The following is a 26584-nucleotide window of genomic DNA, read 5'->3' on the forward strand; positions in this document are numbered from 1 at the left end:
AGAAAAGTGTGCACCCCAGACACTCGCAGACTGTGGAGGTACCCTCAACAGTCTGCCCTTGAGGGGGGGTAGGTGGGAGGGAGGGGATATATGTATACTTATAGCTGATTCACCTTGTTGTATAGCAGAAACTAACACAACACTATAAAGTAATTAAACCCCAATTTAAAAAACTTAAAAAAATTAACAAGTCTGCCCAGTGAACTAACTGCTCTCTCCAGGTTCAAGCATTAAACTTTGCCTTTGTGGAGGGACCCACTGTCTTTGGCCAGATTGCTGTGAGCTCTGCCCTGGCCTTGCCGGTACTTGCGCAACTTTGCCTTCTCATTCTTTCCCTTTAACCGTGAAAACACGGGGCTGTCACAGTTGGGGGATTTGTTCCTCTGCCTGCGCCTGCCCATTTCAGAAACCATCCCAGAGACAGTCTGTAGGTTGTTTATATCAAGTCCTTTTATTCTGATACCACAGAATTACCTTGTCACAATACAGGGGGAGGGACACTGAAGTACCACGAGTTCTCACAGAGCACGGAGGACGGCACACGGTTCACAAGGTCACGTGAAGGACTCGGGTCATTGCACTTACAACTGTAAACTTGTTTGTTTGACTTTGTACAGCACTCTTCCCCCCTCAAAGAAAGAAGGAGAGAAGGAAAGAAGGGAAGAGAGGAAAGAAGGGAGGCAGGGAAGGAGTGTGTGGGGGGACCCAAAACAAGACATAGAAGCTAGCAGAGGAAAGGCGTGGGGCGGCCACCACTCTCCAGGGCGCTGCTCTGAGAGAGGACGGGCTTATTGGGTCCCAGAGGCCGAGTGAGGCAGACACACACACACACATACGCTCACACGCTTGTTCACATGCACACACACACAATAACCTCACGACTCCCATGGCTCTCCCGCGCCCCCCAGTGCACATGGCACCAGGGCTGCTGGTACCCAGGGAGACAGAGGTGATGTCTCTGAGGCGCTTCAGTTGGTCAGGCCTGTCCCTTTGACGCTGTCGGAGTCCATGACAAGTATTTACAGAGTGCGGGGAGGGGGCACGAGGGCAAGGGAGGGGCCAACAGGCCAGGGCCTTGTTGCCATGGCAAAGGATCGGCCTGGAAAACTCCCCACAGGCTCCAGAAGACAGGACATAGTTGCTGCCACTGCTGCCTCTCACCATGGGCCCTGAGACCACAGTCTCTTCCCAAGGACTAAGCGATGGTGGGGCAGGGGTTGTCGCTGTGAATGCATTGGGCCCTGAAGTAGACAGAGGAGGCAGTGCCCTTACTCATGACACTGGGGCAGGGGAGGGTATAGAGAAGGCCTGGACTGCTTCCCAGAGACATCCCCTTGCCTGTGTGGAGATGTGCTTGGTGCTCCCCAGCACCCAAGGCATCGAACACTCGTCCCTCAGCCTCTGGTCCCTGGAGTCACAGCTGTATCTACATGAGGGCCAGCACACCTGTGGCCCAGAGGCCTGCTCCAGCCACCTTCACAAGGGGGTGATGGTACAGAGGTGTCCTGTGGATATGTTGGGGGGGTAGGGAGTGGCAGATGTCAGAAATGTCCAACTCAGAGAGCTTGACCAGAAAGATTTGCTGAAAAGTCAATGTGTGAGAGCCTGAAACTAGCCTTGATGGGGGCTGGCCTGCTGTCATCTCCTTGCCTGTTCCCCGCTTCTGGACCCGTCCCTTGGCCTTCTTCGGGGAGGCTCACTGCATTAGTCCCTCACATACGTATCCAGCCACTAGGCACAGCTCACAAAAACCTGGCCCTGGGTGATCAGAGGGGCCAGATGATGGCCTCCCTCAGCCCTTGCACAGATGGGCTCACATAGCCCAGGCCTGCTCTCTGCAATGAGGCAGGTGTCCCGTTGGATGGGTGAAGCCCAAATCCAGAAGGGCAGGGCCTAGGCCCAACAAAGCGGGTAATAGCCTCCTATCTCATCCACAGCTGCCAGAGGTGGGCCAGGATCCCTCTCTGAAAGGGCTTGTAGACCTTTTTGGAAAGGAGAAATGCGGACCCCTGAGAAATGCATGGAGCAAACTCTGGAGGAAGGCCAGGCCTGGAGGGGTCAGGTGCCTGCTGCACGCTTGGCTCAGTCATGAGCAGTGGGACGCTGAGGCTCCAGAGATGGGGGCTGGTGGGGTGTTTAGATCCTGGGGACAGACGCAGAGAGTGTCACCACAGAACCTTCTGGAAGTCTTGTTATTGAGATTCTTCCCAAAAAACTCCTCTTGAAGCCACTGTCTATAGGAACACCCACTCTGATGCAAAGTGACTCTGTCAGCTGTCCGTGCCACAAATGCAAAGGTCCAGCCCTTCCTGAGCATCCTCTGGCCTCCAGTCCCGGCCTAGATCTCCTGGCTCACAGACCTTGGAGCTTACAAGCCAGAGGAGGGGCACAGATCAGGCATGGTCAGGAGCTGGGGTCCTAGGACACAGGCAGGCCCCACTCTTGGCTTCTGTCTCTGGCTGCAGAGGCAGCCCAGCTCTGCCCTCAAACACTGCCCCACTGGGAAGGGGCAGCCAGATGTCTCTGGCTCAGGGCCAGGGTAAGGGCGGGGGGCAACTTACAGATGGAAATCCCACAGCCAACCTTCCAAATGTTCACGTGCACACATCCTGTGTGGGCTCCCACCGTGTGTCTCCCCGGAGACGTCTTGGTCAGAGAAACACGCAGGGTGTGTGGGGCCTTGTACTGCCGGGCCGGCGGCCTGGCATGCTTGGGCAGCAATTCCGGCTGTCCTTACTAGCTCGTGCAGAAGTCAGCTAGAAGCACTCCTGAAGGAGGGGGTCTGAGACAAAAAGAACTCCAAGCAAGAGGGTCGAGCATTTAAAATGGATGAGATCGTGCAAAGAGGCTGCGAGCTGTGCATGCTCCGCTGTGGGACCGGCGGTGACTTGCTTGGCAGCAGCGAGTCCTGCCACAGGTCGAACATGCCACAGACTGAGAACTTCACACACACGGTGGGAGTGGGGGAGGGGAGTGAGGGGTCGGATATGAGCTGATCTATCCAGTTTCTCAATTGCATCTTCGCAATTAACTCCTTATACGTAACATGGAATTTAATAAATATTAACAGTTGTCTTTGAGGGTTTATATTTCATTGCATAGAACGTTAGAGATGAGACTTGCGGCTGTGCCCAAGATGAAGGGAGGCCCCAGACGGAAGGGCCTCAGGGAGGAGCCCCGCCCAGTCCACTGGGGTGGATTGGACGGCGCCACCCACCCCAGCACAGGACTCTGGGCCCTTCCCTCGCTCGGCTGGCAGAAGCCCTGGCCCCTCTGCTTTGAGCACGTCCACTGGTGATGGCTTAAGAAGGACTGGAGTTCCACGGTAAACAGAGGCGGGCTGAGGGGCCTCCCTAGACCCTGCCCTGGGCTTGTGCTCTTGGTGGCCTGCTGCCCACTATTGCTTCTTAGTCAACATTCTCCCTGTGCTGAGCAGGGGCAGAGCAAAGAGGAAACCAAACCATCAGTCACAAGGTGGTGGTGGAGGGGAGAGGCAAGGAGGTGAGCCGAGAGAGGGAAGAGAGAAAGGAGGGGTGGGAGGAGAAACGAAGGAACAATGTTTATGAGGTATACACTTAAATCAAACTGAAATGATTAAGGCTGTTCTCGAAATCAAAAGAAATCCCCAGGTGTACGAACGAGGAGCCGGCTGGTCGAGACAATGGAGGGGCCTCTGGGATGCTCATGATGATTGGGGGGAATGGCTTTGAAGATAGCGGCGGGCGTGCTAGCACGCGGCCACCCAAAGGCTGGGAGAAGCCTCAGCCGGCGCCCACGCTGCTTTTCGGTGCTATGGCCTCTGATTTCAGCGATGAGACAGTGTTAGGTCCTAACGTTTGTAAAGTTCTCCCAATCCCACGCTAGCCACGTGGACACCTGCTCCGGTGTCACCCAGAGGGCAAGATGAGGTGGGGCAGGGCCCTGTGGCCACGGAAGGATCTGGGCCAGCTGGAATGTGAAGGAAACGGAGCCTGGGGCCCCCAGCCCTCGGTCAAAGCCCCTCTCCAAGGCTGTGGAAAAACTTCTGGCATGGTAGAGGGAGGGCAGCATCCGTCAAAAACAGGCAGCGTGCGCCCCAACTCTGTGTATAACGCATTGGAGGCTGGGCCGGCCGGGCCGCGGAGGGCAGCTATGGGAAGAGCAGCAAGACTGCCGTGTGGCAAGGTCTCCAGAGGGCGTTCCTCCCTCCCACCGATGGCTGCGCCTTGACGGTGGCGCCCGGAGGAGAGCAGGGTCTCTGGGAAGACAGTCACGGGTACCCGGGTCCAGTGGTCCCACGTGACCAGCACAGGCTTCACCCCGGCAGCTGCTGTTAGAAAACATCCTGTCCTCAACTGAGGCCCGACAGCCACGTCCCACCTCGTGTGAGTCTTTGGGCCGAAGGTTTGTCAGATTGTAGATGCTTGGAGGAGAAAAGGAGGAAGGAGAGAAGGAAAAAGGAAAGAGAAAATTTTGGTCAAGCACCGTGGACAGCTGCCTCTCGCCCGCCCTCCTTCCAGCTGTCAGCCACAGGCTGATGGCCCGGCTCCTCCACACCCACGGGATCCCAGCCCCACTGAGGTGGAGGAGATGGGTGCTGGGGCAGGTTTGAGGTCATAAAGAGAAGGTCAGGAAGAAAGAAGAATCATGTTGGCCAGGAAGGGACATTTCTTTAACACAAGTTGCTTCATATATATCTACTATACATAATCTCCAGTCTGTGTGAATTTATCTGTATTGAGAGAGTCTGTGTTGTGCTATTTTGTTACTATAAAGTTAAATCGGCCATTTCTGAGACAGCTTTGGTTTCCAAAAAAAAAAAAAAAGAATGGTGCCCTTTGACTGATTAATACTAGCAAGTAAGCAACAAAATGTGGCTCTGAAAACAATAATACTGAAAAATAATACTGATTTGATGTACAGTCTATGGCACCTCATTAGAATCCTTAACAACATGGTACTTAGAGCCATGATGTGCTTTAAAGGATACACAGTTGTGGTTTTGCTTGGCACATTCATCTCTGTCAGATTCCTCCCTCACCACATCTTAAAATCTATTACATTAAAAATATTACTCAAACAAAAATGACTCTGTATGCATGTTCTCATCTATAATGGCAATTTTAAATACAAGGTGCACCTGTGTTATTTGTAAACCTTGAAACAAATAAACTTATTTTTAAAAATTTTTTTAAAAAAAGAATGAGGGAGATGGGGTTTTGTTTAAAATGACGAGCCTCTCCCAGCCCACTTCTGAAATCTCCACAAAAGGCACCAGGAGACGGACACTCACAGCAGCGCTGACCGCTTGGCCCCATCAGCTGGATGCCAGACCTTGAGGGAGACTCCTTGAAGTCCACAGTCAGTGGCTTCAGTGGCCCATGCACGTCACGGGGCAGAACGTGGGACGAAGCCACGCCAGTGGCTCCTTTTGCTCCCCAGTGACACAGCCCTGGCCCTACACCCGAGGCAGATCCTGCCATGGGCCTGGTCCCGAGCTGCCCCTACCTCCCCTTCCTTCAACACAAATTGCCATTTCACCTCTGTTCCAGGGCAACTCAGAGAAAACATGTGGTGGAGCAGGAAGGCAACAGGGAGTCCGCTGCCCTAGGGCTGAAGGCGGGATGAACACTGGAGTGCTGCGCTGTGACTAGTCTCCTTGGAACGAATTCTGGGCTCTCCACTTTGGCCTGCAAAGCCCAGCCCAGCTGGCTCCTCCGACTACACCCTTGGACACTCTCCCCTCCTCTATGGCTCCGACTGTACCGGCCTTCTGTCTGTCCCTGAAGTCTGTCTGTCTCATTGGAGGCTCTGCAGGTGCTGTTCCCTCACCTGGGCACATTCCACAGCAGCCTCTTCTCCCTGCTTGAGCCTTACCTGTTACTAACCACCTTCTCGAGAGTAGACCCCTCTGAGCCATAACTGCCTTTAGAACACTTAAAACCTTCAGAAATTCCTTTTTTTTTTTTAAGACTTTTTTTATAGATTCATATGCTTCTCATTTTAAAAAATATTTTCTTTTTACTTAAGGACTCAATTTCATTTTATTTAACATTTTTGGCCATGCTCTGTGGTATGTGGGATCTTAGTTCCTTGACCAGGGATCGAACATGCACCCCCTGCATTGGAAGTGCAGAATCTTAACCACTGGACCTCCAGGGATACCCCAGAAATTACCTTCTCATTTTTTTTTAACTTATTTCTTCTCTGCTCCTCTTAACAGGCTGCCAGCTTCAGAGGGCAGGGACCCAGTCCTGTTCTCTGCTGGATCCTCAGCACTCTTCAGAACAGGGCCCAGCACCTACTTGTACCTGACAAACACTTACTGAATAAATGAATAAATGGATGGGAACTGGACCTTTCCAGTCTCCCCACTGGTCCTCCAGAGACAGGTGACCTTTCGATCTCACTCCTTCCTACAAGCAGGCCAGGCCCGGGCAAAGGCCCTGGCTGGTCCCAGGGCTCCCCTGTGATTTGACTGTTGAGCACCTGGCCCTGCCACCCACATTACTGCCCACCATGAGAAGCACCCATACCTCTGTACTCTTAGCAGCAGAAGTGGCAAAGGAGGGGTAGGAAGAGGACCCTAAGGCTATGGAATTCGAGGAGGTAGTCCCTGGTTTCGCACAGAGCAACGCAGACAGCCAACCTACCCTACCCACCATCCTGCAGGAGGTACCACTTCCTCTTGCCTGCCCAGAGGCAAGGCCAGGGCCAGAGAAGGCTCTAGGTCCAGGCTTCTGATCCTGCTTTGATCACCACAGCCCAGCAAGAGCCAGGGCCCCCGTCCTGAGGCCCTTCTGCTCTCTTCCTGGGCTGACCTGGTCTGGAGCTGAGACTCCCGTCTGGGTGTCCTCCCCTGACTCTCTGTCCCTTTCCCATCCACCTCTCCGCTCATTCTTCATGTCCCTCTTGCAACTGTGAGGTCAATTTTATTTTGACGTCACACTGAGGACTGCTAACTCTACAGGGTTTGGGGACTCCAGCTTCATCTGAACATCTGGAACAAAGTGACCAGCACTAGGCCTCAGAGATGGGGCTCTGGAATCAGCGCCCAGTGTATGGAGCCCCAGTTGTGGGGCACAGTTGGTTGCCCGGCCCTTTCCTGAGGTTACTACCTGAGTCATCTCAGCCAGCTCAGTTGTTTCTGCCTCCAGGTAGCTGCTGGGCCTGTCCCAGCTGAAGGAAGCTCCCGTAGGCCCCTCCTAGTTCACACTTGCAGAAGCTAGGTCGGAGGCCTGGGCCCTTCACCTCCTCCTCCGCACAGCCCAGCCTGGTCCTGATACTCACTGTTATACGCAGAGTCCAGAGCTGCGCCCAGGCCTCTGGCTCCAGAGATTTTTCCACAGCAATGATATCATCTCCCTTCATTTCTTCAAGAGCCTGTGGAGTATACACAAGGGAGGGCTGGGACGAGCTGCACCCCTGTGGCACCCCCTACAACCTAATGTCAACGCGTAGCTCTCAGAACCCTGTCAGGGGCTGGGATGCTGGAAAAGGACAAAGGGAAGCTGGCCCTGGCTTCCCTTAGCTGGGGATCTCTACTGTATAGGCCCCATGTTGGGCCCTCTGTGCAGAGGGCCCCTCCTCCCTTTCCTCCTCCTACACTCACTGCAGCTCTGACCACATCACCCGCTCCTGAAGTGAATGCTTCAGTGAATGCTTCCGCATCACTGAAGACCATGCTCCTCCCAGAAGACCTCCCCAAAGTCCAGTGCCTCAGGCCTTTCCCAGGGGAAGGTGGGTACAGGAGGCTCATACTCACCCTGAGGGCATGGTCACCAGAAGGAGGAGAATTTTTTACCAAAAGCAGACACAGCTGTGACACAGGAGAAAGGAGAGAGGTGTCAGGAAAGTGGGCAAGGCTTCCTCCTAGTCAAGGCCATTTGGTGCAAAGCCAAGCTTGGCCTGAGGGGCAGGGACTGCCTTCAGAATAACTAGGCAGCAGCAGGTGCACCCTTGGGCTGGCCCGTGCCCGGGTGGCCCAGCCCGGAACCATTCCCCAGACCCGAACTCTGCCACGGTAGGGCCCGTGAGCACCGCCCACCACGGACCCGGCCGTAGGCACTGCTTACCTTCCGTCAGCTTGCCGGCCTGCTCCGCGGCCCCACCGGGGAGGATCTTGGAGAGCACGCTCTCCCCTTCGGCACCTGGCTGGCCAGCAGGAGCCCCTGGGGTCCCTCCAGGCTTGGCTCCAGCCTTCACGCCTAGGGGGAAAGAAGCCACCATCATGAGCCGTGCCTGGACCGGCTCTTCAGAGTCTGAGCAGGCAAGTAATGGCAACACAGGTGCCCTGTGCAATGAAAGGTGAGGAGGATGACAGAGAAATCAAGAGAGGAAGGTAAGAACAGGAAGAAAAGAGGTGTGAAGAAGCAGAAAAAAGAAAGAAGTTGAGGACGATAAAGAAGGAGCAAGGAAGGGAAAGGCAGGAAAAGAAAGGGAGGAGGGAGGAAGGAAAATAAGGAGCTAGATCGTGGCACTGTGCTCACCAGCCCCTTCCAGGCTCTCCATTCGGAGCTGCCTGGGCCCTAAGTCCCCCGTGCTGGTGACCCATTGGCTAATTCTAACCCCGGGCTCGTTTCTGCTGGGGACGCCTGCAGTGCTGCACTGGGCACTTCTCAGGAACCAGTGACAGCACGCAGTGTGGGGAAGCTCAGGGTCCCAGTCAGCGTAGGAAGAGGGCAGCCCAGGTACTCTGGGTGATAGCCAAGGGTGCCCAAAGGCAGGCTCACCTGCAGGGCCAGGTCCTGGTGGTGGCTGGGCCTGAGGAGGCCTCCCCTGCTGGGGCGCTTTGGCTGTCCCTTTAGAGCTGTTCGCCTGCTCTGCCCGTGGCTGCAAAACACAGAACACAGCTGAGCTACTGTCCATCCACTCTGCCCAGCCTGGAACCCAGGGCCCATCCAAGCTGCGGTCCCAGCATCCACCCTGCAGGGGATCCATGTGCCGGAGCCCTACTTACTGGTCCTGACGGCTGGGGGCCTGTGGCTGTCGGGGGGCCTGCCTGAGGCTTCCCTGCTGACTGGCTGGCAGCAGAGGCCGGACCCCGGGCAGCTGGCTGGCCCTGCTGCTGCAGCCGTGCCTGCGACGGGGCCTGCTGCGGAGGCTGCAGCCCAAGACCTTGCTGTGGCTGCGGCTGTGTCTGCGGCTGGCGCGACGCTGTTGCCGAGGGCATCTGCCTGGATGGCGGCGGCTGGGACGGCTGTGGCCCTGGGGCTGCCTGCCGGCCTTGAGGCTGCGGTTGGGATTCTAGCTTTGGCTGCAGCGCCGCGGGCCCAGGGTGGGCCTGTCGGGAGCTCTTCTTGCTCTCAGAAGAGTGATGGTATGCTGATGGGGCACGGGATGGCTGTGAGTATTCGGCGGAGCTGGGGTACCCAGGCTGACCTTTCTTCTGCACGGCCGGGGCAGGGCTGGGCTGCGGGTGAGGCCGGGCCTCATGGCGACCCACGTCCCGAACGTGTGGTTTGGCAGCCCGTCGGCTCGGCTCCTCGCCGGCGTGGCGGCCCGAGTGCCGCCCGTGGTCACCGTGGTGTCGGTGTTCCTTGGCTGAGGCGTGGCGGCCGGGGCCACCCTCATCGTGTGGCCACAGGCCCTCCTCGGGGGGCTCATCGTAGTCGTGGTAGCCGTGCCTGGCAGGGCCTCGCTTCTGGGAGGAGGAGGAGACTGCGTGGCCCCCATGGTGCCTGAACCGGTCAGAGCGGGCATCCCGGGGCTTATCAAACCAGTCTGTCTCCTCCTGGCCCAGGTGATACGCTTCAGAGACCAAAAACAGAACACGGTCAACCCCCGGGCTGGCCGCAGGGGGCTGGCCCAGCTGAAGCCATGCAAGGAAAACAGAGTGGGCGCCACAGCCACAAGCGTTAATGCCAGGCCCCCAGCCCCCCCCCACCGCTGGGGCCAGGGCACAGGCGGAGCAGGAGGAAGGGCAGCCAGCAGCCAGGGCCCACCAGGTGAGGCACCTGGCCCGGCCCTGCTGGGACACCTCAGGGCTCAGGACCCCACGGGTAGGCAAGGCCCCCCAGGTGCTGAGCATCCGCAGACATCACCCCCAGCTGCCATTACCTTCGCTGTCGGAAACTACGCAGTGGGCATCATCCAGGATGTAGCCCTCGTCACGCTTATATGAGTGGGACCGCGGTCCCTCCTTGACGTGCTCCTGGACGTCAGGCATGGAGTGGCTGGAGCAGAATGGTGGGCAGGTGTCCCCGGGGGGAAGAGGGCCCCCAGCAGGGCGGGGCCGCCCCAAGGGGCTGACGGGGCTCTCTTCTTCAGAGGCCTGGCTCCGCATGGGGGGCCGGGTCCGGCTGTGGGCCATGCTCAGAGATGAGGGCTTGGGGCCCGCTTTTTGAAGTCGCTCCACAGCCTCCCGTTCCCGCTCGTATCCCTTGGCCCGGCCCCCGAAGTCGTGGCTGGACAGCTTCTCCCCGCTGTATGCAGGTGCCCCCCGGGACCTGCTGCTCCCACCATACATGCGGTCATCCTCCTCCGCTGGGTCCCGGCTGGACACCCCGTAATACCGCTGCTGCTCATACACGTTCTTCTTGAGCCCATAGGTGATTTCGTCCTGGAACTTCCTTCCCCGAGAAGCCAGGCTACTGCTGACTGCAGAGGAGGGGTAGGAAGCCAGGTCTGACTCCACATCCTTGGCCTCTTCGATAGGTGAGAACTTGGAGATCTTTTGCTCCATTCCCTGCTTCCGGTGCTTGCTGCGCTTCGAGGGGACGGCAGCTGGGGCCAGGCTCTTAGAGGGGTGCTTGGGCCCCGCAGGGCCTGGACTATACTTGTCCGCTCGAGTGCTGTGTCTGTAGTCGCTGTCGCTGTAATAGTGCGTGCTGGCTGGTCGGCCATTGCTCTCCACACCCCGGTGGTGGCCACTCTTACCACGGGGCTCGTAAGAGTCTTCCTCGGATTCTTCCTCCCCTCTGGTGTAGCAGCAGGGCAGTGCAGACCCCTCAAGGACCCCTGGTTCTCCTGGCTCTTTCGCTGGACGCCCACTGCTGCTTGGCCCCAGGGGCTCCAGGCGCTGGCTCTCGGGGGCAGTGGAGGTGCTGTCCTTGGTCAGTTCGCTGATGTCATCAATCATCACGTAGTTCCGGGGGACAGTCTGCTCCAGGCTGGTGTAGTGTGAGTCAGAGGAGTAGATGGGGGCTGGGCTCAGGCTCACACCGCTGCGGTCACTGACCCGTGGCAGCTCGGGAGCCTTGCCCTGTTCGTAGCTGCTGCTGGCGGCGGGGCCAGGGCCGCTGTAGCTGGTTTCCGACGGGGCTGAAGACATGGCCACGACGGGGCTGGCGATCACCTCGTAGTTAGTGGGCACTTTCTGCTCCAAGTCGGCCAGTGATGTCTGGCGCGGCTTCTGGTGGGGGGCACGGCTGTCAGCCGGGGCTGGGAAAAGGGTGGTCTGTGTGGTTGGCAGGGGCGTCTGGGCTGTATAATGGCCCGGGGGACGGAACGCTTGCTGGCTGGGCAGGCCAGGCTCAGCAGGGTAACTGGTGCCGGGAGGAAAAGCAGGTGCTGGGTATGTGCTGGGACCAGGGTAGGTGGGTGCCTGGTGGGCTGCGAATCCATTCTGAGTTGGCCCAGCGCTGCCTGCAGGGTACAGTGGCGCTGGAGGTGGGAACCGGGGCGGCTGGAAAGCGGCGGAGCCGGAGGGAGTAGCAGGGGCGGCGGCAGTGACAGGGAACTCCGCATACTGGCCAGCCGGGGTGGCACAGCCCTGGAGCCGCAGCTGGTTGAGCTCACTGTCCGACAGGTAGTCGCGATGCTCGCTGAGACCACGCAAAGGTGGGTAGTCCCGGCCACCCCGGTCTTTGGCCAGAGACTCTTTGCGCTGGGTGATGCCCAGCTCCAGGTACTTGAGCTTGGCGTCGATCTCCTTCTCCTCCTCGTCCAGCTCCGCCTGCTTCTTGCGCAGCTTGGTGGACTCATGCTCCACCAGCCGTAGGTCCCGGTCAAGCTCCCGGAGTAGGCTGGCCTTGGTGGCGGGGACAGCGGCAGGCCCCACCAGCCCGCGCTGCAGCAGGCTGGCTGCATACAGCTGCGGGGGAGCAGCCTGGCCAGCCAGGGGCAGGTGAGCCTCCTCTGGAGGGGGGCTGGGCAGCGTCCGCTTCACCTTGCGGACCAGGCCGTTGGGCGGCGGCGCCGACACCTGAGACAGAGGGAAGGGCGGGCAGCACTGAGACCCAAGGTGTGGGTGGCTTGCTGGGGCACGGGGTAGAAAAGCCCTGGCCTGGCCGGGGTCAACGCCCTGGTTCTCCAGGCAGCCTCGAGGCCTGCCCTGCCCACCCAATGGCCTTGGAAGGAGGACCTGTGATTGTTTTATGGGCCTTTTCCTTCCCAGAGCTCAGGGCAGTGGGAGGGGAGGAAGGAGCAGAGGCCCCTCTGGCTGATACCCAGTACTGGCCTGGCCCCCAGCAGCTCTGAGAACCCCTGCTCATCTCCAGTGGGCTTAGCACCTTCTGCATCCCACTGAGTGTACTGAGGGCAGGAGAGTACAAATTTGGCTCTGGGTGTGGGTCTGAGCAGGCACCAAGGGCAGCGGAGGGCCATGGACAGGAGTGGAGAGAGTCCTGGGCCCACTGGGTTCCCTAGAGGGTCGTGGTCAGGGGTGCGTGCTGACAAAGTCAGGGGCTGCAGGCTCTTTTCTGCCTCCTGCCTTTCTCCTCTCTCAAGTGAAAGGCAGTTCAGCTGTCTGTTTGCAGTCTCCTCCCCTGCAGCCCTATATCACCCTCTGCCAGGCCATGCTCTCCACCTGGCCCCAGCTTCCTCCACATCCCCGTCAGGCCCCACACTCTGAGGCTGCCAGATCCCTCGAGGGCCTCTGCAATCGTATCTCTGGCTCCTTAGTTTCCTGGTCCGGGCTCCCTAATGTGCGCTCCGTGGGGCCCTGTTCACCTGCTCATTCTGTGTTGCCGCAAGGTCCACCCTGCCAGAAGCTTTGCCCTCCAACTGTCTCTAGCTCCCTGGCCTCTGGGTTTTATGGCCCACCCAAACCCCCAAATACACTGGGGACTAACACTGGACTTGCCAAGCAACTCTCAACCTGCTTTCAACACGTGTCCTAAAGGAAATGCTAATGTGTCCCTAAACCTCAGGACGAAGGGTGGCCTTTGAGGGAATGGAACAAATTTCCCTCTTTGAATTCCTCACGCTGTTGTCCATTGCTTGTCATTTTGACCACACACCATGAGTGCTCACAGTAGAGCGCCCAGTGCACGGAACCTCTGTGCTGACCCTTGTGTGGAGGCAGGACCCCCGCCTCTCTGTCCTGCCCTCCCTGCCAGCACTGACTCAGTATCGCACCCCCTCCCCTCTGGGCTGCATACCCTAGGGCTCTCCTACACAACCCCACCCATTGAGGCCTCACCTCTCCCCTCTCTGTATCCTACCCAGAAGTATACCTCACAATGCCTCTGGCTCCTCCAGGCTCTCCCCAGGGCCACTGTACAGGTGCTTCCTTCAGTCCACCTGCCCACATTCTGCCCAGGAAGCTTCCTAAGATACTCATCTCATCCTGTCTCACCTGCCTGAAACATCCAGAAGCTTCAAGGGCCTTTGAGAAAAGCCCTCCCCTCCTGGCCTGGCATTCAAAGTCCTTGGTGTCAGGCCCTAGCCATCCCCATCTTCCCAACACGCCAGGCCCTCTCTCACAGTTCCAGGACATCACTGGCAACTAAAGTCACAGACAAGGAGCTGCTATCTAGGGGAGCAGACAGGTGTGTGAACAGATTCGCTGAGGGTTGGATGTGGCCACGGGACAAGATGAGGTGGAGTGCACACTGCAACCTACGGGGATGGGCCCTGAAGGGTAGTTCAGGGGGCTGGGGCTTAGTGTGGGGCAAGGGGAGCCAGGCTGGAGCTGGGGACTGGGAAGCAGCCCAGCCAGGTCCATGTTACTCATTTTCCCAGGAAAAATCCAGAGAAGAGGTTTGCACTAGGAGGGGCACAGGCCAGATGGGAGAGCTGAGGAGGCCACAAGGAGGAAGCGGCAGAGCCTAGGCCAGCTGTGGGCCGTGAAGAGGCAGCTCTAGGGAGGAGCTGAAGTTTCCAGCAGGGTCTGGATGGCCGCGGGGGCCCAAGTGTGAGTTTGTCTTGCCCAGGATCACCTTGCTGGGCTATGGGCTCCACCAGATATGGACCCAATGTGCCTCCGACTCTCGACTTCTAGCTCTGGGCCTCTGGAGCTGGAGGTGACTCCACCCCCACCCCAGGAGATGCCCCTCCCTGTGGGGCCCCCCAGGCTAGGCCGAGACCCCTGTCCCACCCTGGCCCAGCCCCGGTGCCCATACCTGGCTACCCAGTCCCCCCTGGTGCTGGTAGAGGGGGAACCTCTCTTTGGCAGACTCCTCGGCGGTGGGGCTGAGGGGCTTAGGGTCGGACAGGGAGCGCTGCAGGGTCTTCATGGGGCGCGGCAGCGTCTGCTGGCGGAAAGCGCTGTCAGCTGTGAAGTGCTTCTGGGGACTCACGTGAGCCTTGTTCAGCCTCTCACTGGAAGCAAAGGAGGTGTCCAGGAGCCGGTGTGGGGACAGAGGGGAGACTGGTGAGTAGAGGACCTGGGGGGACTTGGGAGGCTGGCGGCTCACGAGCTGAGAGAGGGACTCCGGGGGCAGGTGGGCCTGGTATCCGATCTCCAGGGGATCCGGCTTCTTTTTTTCAAATCTGCCCAGGGGCCCTGGGGTGACGATCTGGATGCCAGGCAGGTAGGGACTGATGGCGGTCGGCCCCATGAGCTGCGGCCCGGCCACGCCCTGGGCTTGCCCCTCTGGCTCCGTCTGGCAGGCCAGGCTCTCACCGCGCCCAGTCTTCTCAGGCGCCGATATGTACCTGACGATCTCCACCTTGGGGTCAGTGACGGCTGTGATGTGAATGGCTGGAGAGACTCGGGGTAGCTGGTCAGGCTCTGTCTGCACAGAGCAGTCACTGATGGTCTGGATGCCCACGCTGCTCGTGGCCCTCGTGGTGGGGGCAGCAGCAGAGGAGGAGGCCGTGGCATCGTGCTTGCTGTCAGAGCCAGAGTCTGAGTGGCGGGAGAGACGGGACCGACGGCGGCGCACGGGCTGCTCCCACTCGGCGCTGTCCTCATCGTCGGTCTGCACGCTGCAGTCGGTGCTCCGCCGCGCCCGGCGCCGTCGGGTCAGAAGGTAGCGGCCCTCTCCATCCTCCTCGTCCGTCTGCACGCTGCTGTCCGCGATCCTCCTGACCCCGCAGGGCTCAGGCCCCGACTCCGGCTCGCACGCATCCCGCAGGCGTGGCATGGAGTGCCGCTTCTTGAGGCCACCACTGCGGCCCACCTCCCACGGCTCCTCTGTCTGCAGCGACATGTCCGAGGCAGAGCTGGGGAGACCACGGTGCGGCATGGGCTCACGCGGCTGCCCGGACCCCTCGGGCACGGCGATGAAGGCTGCATGGGTCAGGGGTGGCCAGTATTGGCCATTCTGGGCCATCTCTGGGGCAGCCGGGGGTGGCCCTCTGCCAGGTGCCTCACAGGCCATGGGGAAGGGTGGCTTCTGCCGCTGCTTCTGTTCCTCCAGCTGCTGCTGCAGCTGCTGCTGCAGCTGCTGGATCTGCTCCAGCTGCAGGCGCTGTTGGGCCAGCTGCTCCCGCTGCAGGGCGAACTGTGCCTGCCGCTCCTCCTGCTGCTGCTGCAGCACGTGATGCTTGAGGGTCTGCAGCTCCTGCAGCTCCCGCTGCACCAGCAGCTGCTCCTCCTCACGGTGCCGCTGCAACTCCACGCGCTCCCGCTCTAGCTCCTCCTGCAGCCGCAGCTGCCGCAGCTTTTCCAGCTCCACCCTCTCTCGCTCCAGCTGCAGCAGCTGCTCCTGCTGCTTACGCTGCCTCTCCTCCGGCAAGGCATCCTCCTTCTCGAGCCCCGGCCGGCCCAGGGCCCCGCCGCCACCGCCGGGAGTGGCCTCTCCCAGCGGCTTCTGGCCCGCCCCCAGGGCTGGGGCTGCTCCCGTCTCCTTGGCAGCAGCAGGGGGTGCTGTGGAAAGGGGTTCTTCCCGAGCAGCCCCGGCAGGCAGCTCTGGCCTGGGGGGCCCCCCAGTCCCTGGGCCCTTGGCAGCAGCCGGCTTCCCCAGGTAGACAGGACCCTCAGTGGGTGGAACACTGGCAGGGGTGGGGAATCTACTTGGTACAGGGTATCGGTACAGCCCCGTGGGCCCGAGAGGTACGCGCGGGGCAATCACAGGCATGCGCGTCAGGCTGGCAAGTGGCACGGCTGCGACTCCACCGGGTGGGTAAGGCCTGTACATGCCGCCACGCACCATGGGTCGCAGGACTGAGGCAGGCTGCGTGGTGATGGGCAGTGTTGCAGCAATTGGAGTATTGATGGTTGAGTAGATCATGCCATCGGCCGCCCGCACGGTGGCTGTGGATGGCAGCAGCTGTCTGACTGATGCGGCCTGGCCAGCTGTAGGCCGGTACTGGGCCAGGCTTCCAGGACTACCCTGGCCCTCTGGGAAGGTGGGGTTCCCAAGGAGGCCAGGTCTCAGGGGAGCCAGGCCCTGTGGGGCACTGAGCCCGGGCTGGGGCTGATACTGCATGAGGTCGGGGCCCCCAACACCGCTGCCGTGCCTCCCTCCATACTGGTCCATGGAGTTGAGGGCCGCACACATACGACTTATCTCACGCGCTGTGGTGGCGCTGTACTGGGCCAGGCTGGCCTCCTGGAAGCCAGCTGCATCTCCCCGTGGGCCATACCTGTGGTCCGAGTAGATGTTTGACACTGAGCTGTAGCGCCGCATGGGAAGCGGGTGAGTCAAAAGGTCTGTGGGGTGACGCAGGTCAGTGAATGAACCGTACTGCAAGCCCTGCCCAAGGTAGCGGCCATCTGCAAAGCCCAGGCTGTAGGAGTGCTTCAAGGAGCTGAGGTCCATGGCTGAGTCTCGCCCTGGGCCCTGGAAGAGCTGCCCAAACCTGTGGGCATGATAGTTTAGGCCGGCCTCAGCCAGATTAGTGTCAGACATAGAGGAGTACAGCCTGCCAGGGAGGCCCTGTGGGTAGGGCCTCTGCTCGTCATGGGGGCCGGGTGCCCCGATCACCTGCGCCCGGTAGGTGGGGGGCTCGGGAGGTTCTGGGTCCCGGGGACTGTAGAAGGGGCCGCTGCTTTGGCCAGGTGGGGCAACTTCTGCCACACTCCTCTCAGGTGCACTTGGGGTGGCGCGGAAGCTGCCCGTGCAGCTGCTGCCAAACGGGAACTTGTAGACCATGTCGCAGCATGCCAGCTGGCTCTCTGGCCTCATCCCCGTGAGGTCTAGGGCCCCTGCCGGCTCCTCTGGGAGCAGTGTGCTCACCGTGCCTGCTGCACCTTCGCCCACCTGCACTACCACTGTGTGCGGCTTCCTGGCGCCTGGCAGGGCGTGCGACCGCAGCTCTGTAGGGGCGGCCCGATGGGGTTCAGTACCGGGCTCTGGCACTGGGCCCGACTTGAGGCCAACACTTTGGGCCGGGCCCACCTGAGTAATCAAAACGTCCCTTCTGGCCAGAGGTGCTACCTGGTTGGACAGGTTATACCTGGCAAACTTAGTCTCCCGGGGTCTTCCCCGAGGCCCACCACGATACGGCGCGGTCTGGACGGCCTGCTCTACCTGCTTGACCTGGGCCAGGCACACTGGGCTCCCTGCACCCTGGCCAAAGTCAAGCCGGCTCTGGAAGGGGTCTCCATAGACCACAGGCTGCTTCTGCTGAGCCATGAGCACAGAGGAGGCCATGGTGATGCTCACGGTGGTGGCGGTGCTGAGGAAGGCATGTGTCTGCTCCTGGGCATTGAGGTTGATCACCAGAGGCTGCACAGCAGTTGACTGGCGTCCTGGGACTGGATCCAGAGCCAGGCCGTACTTCCTCGCTTCCACGGCCAGAGAGGTCAGGTCCATGCCCTGGTCGGTGAGGATGATGGGCGTGGGCTTGACGGCAGTGCGAAGGTCTACCACGGCACTGCCCGGGGCTCTGGGGCCAGGCTCAACCCTAGACGTTCCAGGGACGGAGGAGATCCGGCACAAGGAGATGTTCTCAGCAGGCAGGGCGCCCCAGCCATACACTGCCAGGGGCCCATCTGCACCAGCGCTGGGTGCCCTCGGGAAGCCAGGGGGCCCAGGTGGCTCAGGGGGCTGAGACTCACTTGGAGGTGTTGTCTGGCTGTAGCTGTGGGTGATGGGCTGGGTGTCAACAGGTGAGCACACTGGGGAAGTGGAGGCACTGGCATGGACCATCTTGGTCTGGCTGGAGGCATCTGATGCCAGGGTGATAACCATGAACGGGGCATCCTGAGAGGACTGCTGCCATACCAGGTGAGGCGTGCTGGGTCGATGTGGCGTTTGTGTGCCCTGAGCCACCGTGGGTGTCGGTGCAGGGGCACCAGGGCTCCGTGGTGTGTCCGAGGCAGGGGTCAGGCTTGGCGTCTGTGTAGAGAACTCTGCGGTGGCCCTTGGGCCCAGCTTGCCAGGGGAGAATGTGGGACTCTCTGAGGGAGAAGATGGAGAAAGAGGGGGGCTGGAGCCCGCAAAGTAGGGATATCCCCCGGAGGTCTGTGGGGGGCCACTCTCACCCTCACTCATGCCCAGGGGCTTCTCTCTGGTAGCCCGCCCACTGACAGCTGGGCCACGGGGGGCTTGGGGTAGCTCCTCAGTTTGAGACCCATAGTTTGCAGTGGCCGGGCTCTGTCCATAGCCATGGCCAGCGAAAGAGGGTGAAAGGCTACGCTCCGAGGCTGCTGGGGAAGTCGGAGCCATGTACCCTCGTGGCAGGCCAGCCGGACTAGGGGTCACAGCCATGGAGGCCGAGGCTCCGAGGCCCTGGGCAAAGCCTATGCCTACTTCCTTGGAGGTGGAGCTGGGGGAGGCAGGAGTGCTGTGCAGCTTGACGGGGTCCTGAGGCTCTTTTGCAAAATGCTGAGTCACACGGACATCAGGGATAACTCGGCCCCCGCTGCTGTCTGAGGTGGTGGAGGTGGCGAAAGACACAGGGGCAGCGAGCTGGGTGGGACTGGTACCAGGGGTGAGTGGGCCGCCATTCTGTTTCATCGGGTCCATGTACGCGCTCTCGGCGTTCAGAAACTGCTTCTCCTTCTTCTTGTCCTCAGCAAAGGCCAGGTCCCGCGAGGAGGCCTGGTGCATTCGGGCGATGCTCTGGGACGTCTGGAGGATCTCCTGGTACACGGCTGCTCCCAAGCCGGCTGGCGTGCCCTCCGCGGCCGGCTGAGCAACCCCGCTGTAGTCGCGGTCTGGGCTGTCCTGGTATTCAAAGGAACCCTGAGCCCGGGGAGCTACGGGCTGAGAGGGACCACTGTGGGGCCCGCGGCCCACTGCCGCCTGGCCCTGTTGCCGCTGAAGCAGCTCGGCCTTCCGCATCATCTCCTCATAGGCCTCCTCAGCGCTCTTGAGGGGCCGGCCGGAGCTGGGGGTTGTGGCGCTGCCCGAGGGGGTCTCGGTTGGAGAGTAGAGGGACATGAAGGTGGGCAGGTTGTACTCGCTGCCCGACTTGTAGAGCCGGCCGGGGCCCCCCTCCGGGGCCTCAGCCTCCGAGTCCAGGGAAGGTGAGGGCGAGTACTCGGAACAGGAGGAGCGATGGAGCTCCTCCATCTCGGCCGCCTGCCTCAGCTCCTCTGTGGGCGAGGCGTCCTCGATGGGCGACAGGTTGCTGGGCGGGGTCTTGGAGCGCTCACGCCTCCGCTGGGCCCGCAGCTCCTCCTTGTCCCGCCGGGTCTTGCGGGCCGTGCTGCGGATGCGCTGCTGCTCCACCTCCCGCATCTTCTCCTGCTCCCGCAGCAGCTCCTCCTCCTCCCGCAGCTCCTCCTCCTCCGAGGAGTCCTCGATGGTGGGCAGCAGGGGCCCATGCGAGCGGTGCCGGGCCTTGCGCTGCTGCTTGGCTTCCTCCAGCCGCTGCCGGCGGCTGGGGCTGCTGTCGCTGTCCTCCTCCAGCGAGGACAGGGAAGTGGGCGAGGTGCCCGACGTGTAGCTGGGCGTGGAGGCTGGCAGCGTGGATGAGTGCTCCCCACGGGAGCGGTCCTCGGGCGAGCCTGTCAGGCTCTCCATCTCCAACTCTGGCTCCCGGTCCAGGCTGGGGTCGGGGCCTGGGCCCATGTCCAGCTCATGGCCGTAGCTGCCCGTGCTATTGAGCTCGATGGTCTTGAAGCGGCGGAGCCCACCCTGCAGGGCCCCAGCAGTGCCGTCTACGTCCTCTGCAGGGCCTCCCTCGGACAGCAGTTCCTCGTAGCCCGTGGTGGCGTTGTGGGGCAGGCGCCTCTTGGGCAGTGCTCCCGGCTCTTGGCTGGGCTCGGGCCGGGGCCGGGGGCCACCCTTCTGGGAGGCGTGTTTGGCGGGGGCGGCCTCGTCCTCCTCCAGGTTGTCTTCCTCCGCGCTCATCTCCAGGATCTGCCGCCGCATGAACTCCTCGTCGGTCAGGTCTGCCGCCCGGGCCGGGGGCTGGGGCGGGAGGGGGGACAGGCCACCTTCACTGCTGTCCTCCACGTAGTCGTGCCTCAGCTGGCTCCCGAAGTCGTCGGAGGACTCTGCTGCATCCTGCTGCTCCCCCCGGCGCCCCCACTCTGTGGAGTCTTCTTCCTCCTCCAGGATCTCCTCCAGCTCCTCATCGGAGTTGAAGGCCTCGGGCATGATGGACAAAGAGTGGGGCCGCCGCTTCTGCTCCTCGGCACTGCCGCTCGGTGGCCTGCTCCGCTCGACACTGGGCGCCGGGCCCTGGGCCTCCAGCGAAGGCCGCATGCTACTCCCCACCTTGTGGAGCTCCGAGGGGCTGGGTGGGCGGGGCCCCGTCACCCCGGCGCTGTCCAGCTGCTCCACCTCCTGCCGCACAATACCGGTGATCTCGCTCTGCGAGCTGGAGATGCCGTCAGAGGAATAGCCTGTGTCGCTGAGGCTCTGTGGGCTCCGAGACAGGTCCTGAGAGTAAGGCTTGCCCCCAGGCTCCTACAGCGGGCAAGAAGTAGATGCTGACTGCCAATGGCAGACGGCTCCTGGGGGAGCCCCAGCCTCTCTGTCAACCCCCGGAGCCCTAGGGAGGGGGTGCCTCCACTCCTGGGGGAATCAGGGCCCACCACCCACTCCATTGCTCTGGGCTTGCATAACTCACAGGTTCCATGTCAAACCACAAGCATCCCTAGGTTCTCAAAGAGAAGTGTTACTAGATCTAATGGTAGCAAAGATGCAACAAAGCATCTAAAAAGGCATCAAACACAGGATCAGCCTAGAACCCACAGGCTCCAGGCCCACCATGCCTCAGCAAGGTGGCCCTGCTGTCCTCTCTGGCCCAAAGGGCCGTCCCAGGTCTATATCCCAGTCCCGCAGGGAGCTAAACCCTTCTCCACACTCCCCTGCCTGAAAGCCAGGACCCCTGGGAATGATGACTGACCTCTGTCTCCCCACCCTTGGGGGCTTCTGGAACAGCCTTGGTGATGGGGGTGGTGGGTTCGGTCCTCCGCACCCCAGCTTTTGCCTTAGGAGTCCCAGGGGGCAGGGTGGTCTCTGGAGGGGGCTTCGGCACAGGCTCGGCTTTAGCTGGGACTCCTATCTTCTTTTCCTGGGCACTGCTCGGGGTTCTGCTGGGTTCAGAAGCCCTAGAGGGCTTGGCCTGGGGACTGGCCTTGGTGGGCAGGGGACTGGCCTTAGTGGGCAGGGGACTGGCCTTGGTGGGCAGGGGGGTGGCCTTGGCAGGTGGGGGGCCTGATGGCTGGCCCAGCCCCTGTGGCCCTTTCTGCTTTGGAGGGGCTGTTCCAGCTGTACGGTGAGGGGCCCCCGCAGGGGGCTGCTGTGAGCTGGGCAGCGGCAGGGGCGTCGGCTCTCCCAGGCTGCCCTCGAGAAGCCGCTTAGTTTGGCAGTTCAGACAGAGCCACTCAGTTTTCTGTAAGGAAACGAGAGAGGAGGGTTTTGATGAAAATCACGAAGACACTGAAGTACTTAAAGATGACTTCCGTGACTATTTCTATAAACATGAGGAGAAAGACTCCCAAAGCATGACACTACAGGCAAAAGGACTGATGAGGAGCAAAAGACTGATGGGTCTGTTGGTCCCAAATGACAGAGGGCCCCAGCCTTTAGATGCTCGTGTACAGCATTAAAAAGACAAACCCCAAGGAAGGATCCCTTCCTTACCCCACAGGGAGCTTTTTACTAGGCTGAAAAGGAGGACCTGTATGAGAGAGGAGGCTACAAAAGCAGCACATGGTCTAGGGAAGAGGGGGGCTGGGGACCCCCCCCAGGTTGTGAACACCCCTGGGAGTGGAGCAGAGTCCCCCAGGTGAGCACACCCTTTCAGGAAGGGCATCAGGCTGAGAGCACCTCCCAGATGCACTGCCCCTCCCCAGCCTCCTAATTCTCAGGCCTCAGGCACCATCCTTCTCCATTCTCAAGTAAGTACTGTGCTGGGAGGAGACCGGCTTGCAGGGCCAGGGGAGGCGGTCTAGGGGAAGTCCTGCTTGGTGGTTGGGGGTGGGGCCGAGCAGTCCCCTTTGCTCACACCTTCCAACCCAACTCACCTTGTCTTAGACCAGCAAAGACCCCCATGCAAAAGCCTCCTCCTGCTCCCCAGGCTCTGGGCTGTTCTGATGGGGACTGTGTGCTGGCTCTGAGGCCAGGGGCCCTGCTCCCTCCAGAACCAGGCTGGGATCCTCCTCCACCATCAGCCCCTCACTTTCAAGACTACTCTCTTTGTGTCAGTCTCAGTGCTGGGGGCTGGAGACACAGCCATAACTAAGACGGACACATGGGCTGGTACACAGTCTTCTTGGAAGCCAGAGCCCAAAGGGGTTGTTCCAAGTATGACATGGACATCAATGGTGAAGTTTCCAGAACCCCAGCAACCAAGTCGAACCCCCCCCCCCAGGTGCCACTGTCTGTACAGGGAAGGGTCTGAGCACCTCTGAGCAGGTGATTTCTGTAGCAGCTCAGCGGCGGGCAGGGGATGTCTTCCAAGGGCCTCCTCCAGAGTCAGAGCTCCTCCCTGGCGGGACTTGGGCGGGGAATGAGAGTAACAGGCACCCCAGTGCCTATTCTCGCCCCAGGGGTGCAGAGCCTTGGCACCCCTACTGTCCTGCTCTTACACATGAGGGTGCCCAGACTCTTGGGATCCTGCCAGCAGCCTGACCATCAGGATGGGGAGTCAGGGGAACCAAAGGACATGGAACCACAAGGTCAGAGAGCCAGGGACAGGGCCAGAGAGCACCCTCAGCCCTTACCAGCCCAGAGGACCAGAATCCTTAGCACTCTTAGCTCACATACCACCCCTGGGCCCACGACATCCCTGAGTCCACCCAACAGAACCCTGGAAGTATGGTACCTCCAAGATGTCTGCTCTTGGCCTGGCACCTGCAGGCCACCATAGTGGGTGCTGTATCAATGGTTCTGCCCTGGGCCCCGGGCGGAAGGCCAGGCCAGGCTGGTGGCAGGGCCTGGGTGTTGACTGAGGGATAGGTCTGCTCCACAGGCTTGGGATTCGGGCCTTGAGACTGCTTCCCTGAGACTGGAGCTCCTGGAGGCTGAATTCCACACCCAGGTCCTGAGCAGAGGGGCTCTGCTATGGAGGGGAACCCTTCAGAGGTCCCACATGTCCTCACCCTGCTCCTTGCAGGGCCTGGTTCCAGCACCACTGCTGACTCCCTGGGACCTTATCTGATGCTCTGTGTGTCCCCTGTACAAACTCCTACAAGGTCATGGGTGCTGCCCCTGGCTGGGCCATGGGCTCACTTGGTGCCTAGGGAAACTGCTGGGTGGGCTGGGCCAGCATCACCTTGGGTCACAGTGGGAATCCCTCCATGTTGGAGATAGCTGTGAGGTGGCAAAAAGATTGAGAGGGGTGTCAGCATAGGCCCAGAGAAAGTTCTAGAAATGAGCAAACAGTCCCTTCCCTTGCCCCACGATCAGCATCACGGGGTGAGGATCTGGGCCTGGATAGGGGGGCTGGCCCAAGGTAACACTGCCCTGGTTCTCCCTTGGCCCCATGTAGATGGCCATCCAGGTTAGGCCTCTTGAAGCTTGGTCATCTGCCTTGCTCACCTTGGTAATCTGGCAAACCTCTGACCTCCACCTCTGGCTGGCAGACCCAGCCCCAGAAGAAACAGTCCAAATGAAGCAAGGACACCTTGGAAGGGTGGCCAGAATGGAGGCGACAGACTTCATGCCTAGAGCTCAGAACAGCCCCTGCAGCGGCCTGCTTACCCGAGCCCAGAGGCCCAGCCCTCAGCAGTGTTGTCGACTGTGGTCACAGGCTCCCTGGGGCCTTGTTCCTTCCCACACTTACTCCTCACAGAGGCAGCCAGGCTGCAGAAGGGGTGCCCCAGTTGGCCCTCTTGCTCCTGGCTCTGCTATAGCAGGCAGCGGGGGAGGGAGGTGGGGGAGGCAGAGGCATGTGAGGGAAGAGCTAAAAATAAACACCTGACCTGGTAGCTGGAGGCCCTTCCCGAGCCCCTTGGGGGTGGGGGGAGAAGGGTATAGGGCATTGGGACCATTAGAAGGGGAGCCAGAGGGAGACCTGGCCAAGGCCCAAGTCTTCTGGAGGATGAGGCTGGGATGGGAGGCAGGCCGTGCCTGGGGGTGGGAAGAAGCTGGAACTGCAGCCCTGAATCCTCTGTTTGTGCTGCTCGCATCTCTGGCCCTCACTTGCCCCTACTCCACCACCACCCCTTCATTCCCTGTTCATTCATTCCCTCTCCCCATTTAGTGTCTACCCCTCATTCACTCATTCACTTGCGTGTTTTCTGTCATACTCTCCGTCACCCAGCCCCAGCTTTGAGGAGCTGCTTGCTTGCTCTTTTCCTACCCCCTTTGGCCAGTGGGCTGGGGATGATCTGGGACCTGGGGATAGACAATGGGAGGCTCTGATGACCATGTCAGCTTTGCCTCCCTCTGTCCAGTGCCTTTCCGGGGGCAGGAAGGCAGCAGCCCCTAAGGGCAATCACCATCTCACGCGCTACCCTTCGGATGGAGCTAGGTGGGTTCAGGGCGAGGCAGGGGACGTTGAGTTGTCAGCGAGTTGGTAGGGAACCCCCGGCAGGCATGTGAGACCTCCTACCTTCCAGAATCACTAGCTGCTGTGCCTCGTGGGCCGAGAGAGCCCAGCGCGCCTCCTCCCCACACTGTGCCTGAATGACCCTGCTGAACACAGTCTCTCTGCAGGTATTGCTGGCTGAGGTGTGTCCACCTGGTTACAGTGACACTGGGCTGGCTGCCTAGCCCAACGTATCCCCAGTCCTACTGCAAGACCCGGGACAGCCAATGAGAACTCCTGAGACAAGGATGCCCAGAGGTTAAAAAAATAAAAGCCCAAGAGTGGCACACTGGACCACAGGCATGGCCATTACTGGGCTGCTGCTCCTCTCCTGACTGTGGCCTCTGCCTCCAATAAGAGGAATCCTTGCTGAGAGCCCCAAGGTGTGCCTTCACAGTTGGGTTGCCCTCTACTCACGCTGCAACAACAAATGTGTTCGTTCCCTGGGGCCAAACCTGATGAAACAAGGGGCTTGCACTGGCCACAGGCTCAATTCACACCCAGGCAGTCGGGGCTGGTAGGGACTTTCTTGTCCCTGCAGAGACTTCCTTTTCGGACACTCTGGTTCCGACCTCCTGGCTGAAGGGCTGCCTGTGTGCTGGACCTCGCTTCGCACAAGGGTCTGAGGCATGGCATTTCACTGGTTCTCACAGAAACCTAAGAGAGAACGCTATGGCTCCCATTCCGCGTGGAGGAAATGAGGCTCCCTGAGATCTATTCCCAGAGGCAGACTGAGGCAGGTGTAGAGCAGAGGTAGCCCCTCCCCCAGCCCCTTCCACATAACAGGCGCCAGGCCCTCTGCCACGGGAAGGTCTGACTTCTCAAGGCCATGGCTGCTACTTCAGCAATTATAATAAAATAAGAAGCTGGCGGCATTACTGTAACTATTCCGATTGCACTAATTTCTTCACAAACCCTATTTTGAACCGAAAGCCAATTAAAAATTAAGCCAGAGGGTACTATTATCCTTCAAAAAGATAAATAGGTAAAAAAAATTTGGAATCAACAACTCTTAATTATGAAATGACTCACTAAGTAGCACTATGGTTAATTTTTTGGAGGAAATTTCAAAGGGAAAAGAGATCTAGCTTTTCAATGCCACCTCCATTGTGTGCTCTGGACTCCCTCTGGAGAAAGAAGGTGGAAAGGTTTTTACGGCTCAGAGATGTTGGGGATGGTCCCCACCCTGGCAGCCCAGACAGGTGGCTGGAACCACAGCAGGTCTAAGAGGCCTGGAGGGAGCTGGTCCGTCCCCGCCAGGTACCCAGCATGCATGCTGACATGGCTCCCTCTGTTCCACGTTGAGCATAGAGGCAGCTTGATGGGGAGAGACTGCCAAGGCAGACCTAACCCTTGGTCCTGGAGAAGGCTCTCTTCCCTACCTTCTCCTGCCACTTCCCTCCCACGGAGGGATGTGTCTGGGCCACCTGCTGAGAAACCAAGAGCCTCTTACCAAGAATACACAGGGAAACACAAAACTGCTCCAAGAGCCAAGCGGCCATTCGCTGAGACAACACCAAAGATGGCCCACTGAGGACAGGCAACAGTGCTGGTGGGAAAGGCGGGGGAGGGGGACACACCAAGCACCAGTCCCTTCCCATCAGCCCCTCGCAAGACC

General features: G+C 60.1%; 1 protein-coding gene across 1 annotated transcript in view; it reads right to left on the bottom strand.

The window, feature by feature from the left end:
• Nucleotides 1–428: 428 nt before the first annotated feature.
• Nucleotides 429–26584, bottom strand: part of BSN (bassoon presynaptic cytomatrix protein) — a 78917-nt gene continuing 52761 nt past the window's right edge. The window contains exons 4-12 of the mRNA XM_024983183.2: nt 21337–21825; nt 14265–20894; nt 10039–12124; nt 8939–9729; nt 8712–8811; nt 8055–8186; nt 7745–7798; nt 7270–7362; nt 429–4402 (exon numbers count right to left, since the gene is read on the bottom strand). Coding sequence (XP_024838951.2) covers nt 7758–7798; nt 8055–8186; nt 8712–8811; nt 8939–9729; nt 10039–12124; nt 14265–20894; nt 21337–21825 — 10269 coding nt within the window. The 3' untranslated portion in view covers nt 429–4402; nt 7270–7362; nt 7745–7757. The remainder of the gene's footprint in view (nt 4403–7269; nt 7363–7744; nt 7799–8054; nt 8187–8711; nt 8812–8938; nt 9730–10038; nt 12125–14264; nt 20895–21336; nt 21826–26584) is intronic.

Source organism: Bos taurus, chromosome 22, assembly GCF_002263795.3.
Source record: "Bos taurus isolate L1 Dominette 01449 registration number 42190680 breed Hereford chromosome 22, ARS-UCD2.0, whole genome shotgun sequence".
Taxonomy (NCBI): Eukaryota; Metazoa; Chordata; class Mammalia; order Artiodactyla; family Bovidae; genus Bos; species Bos taurus.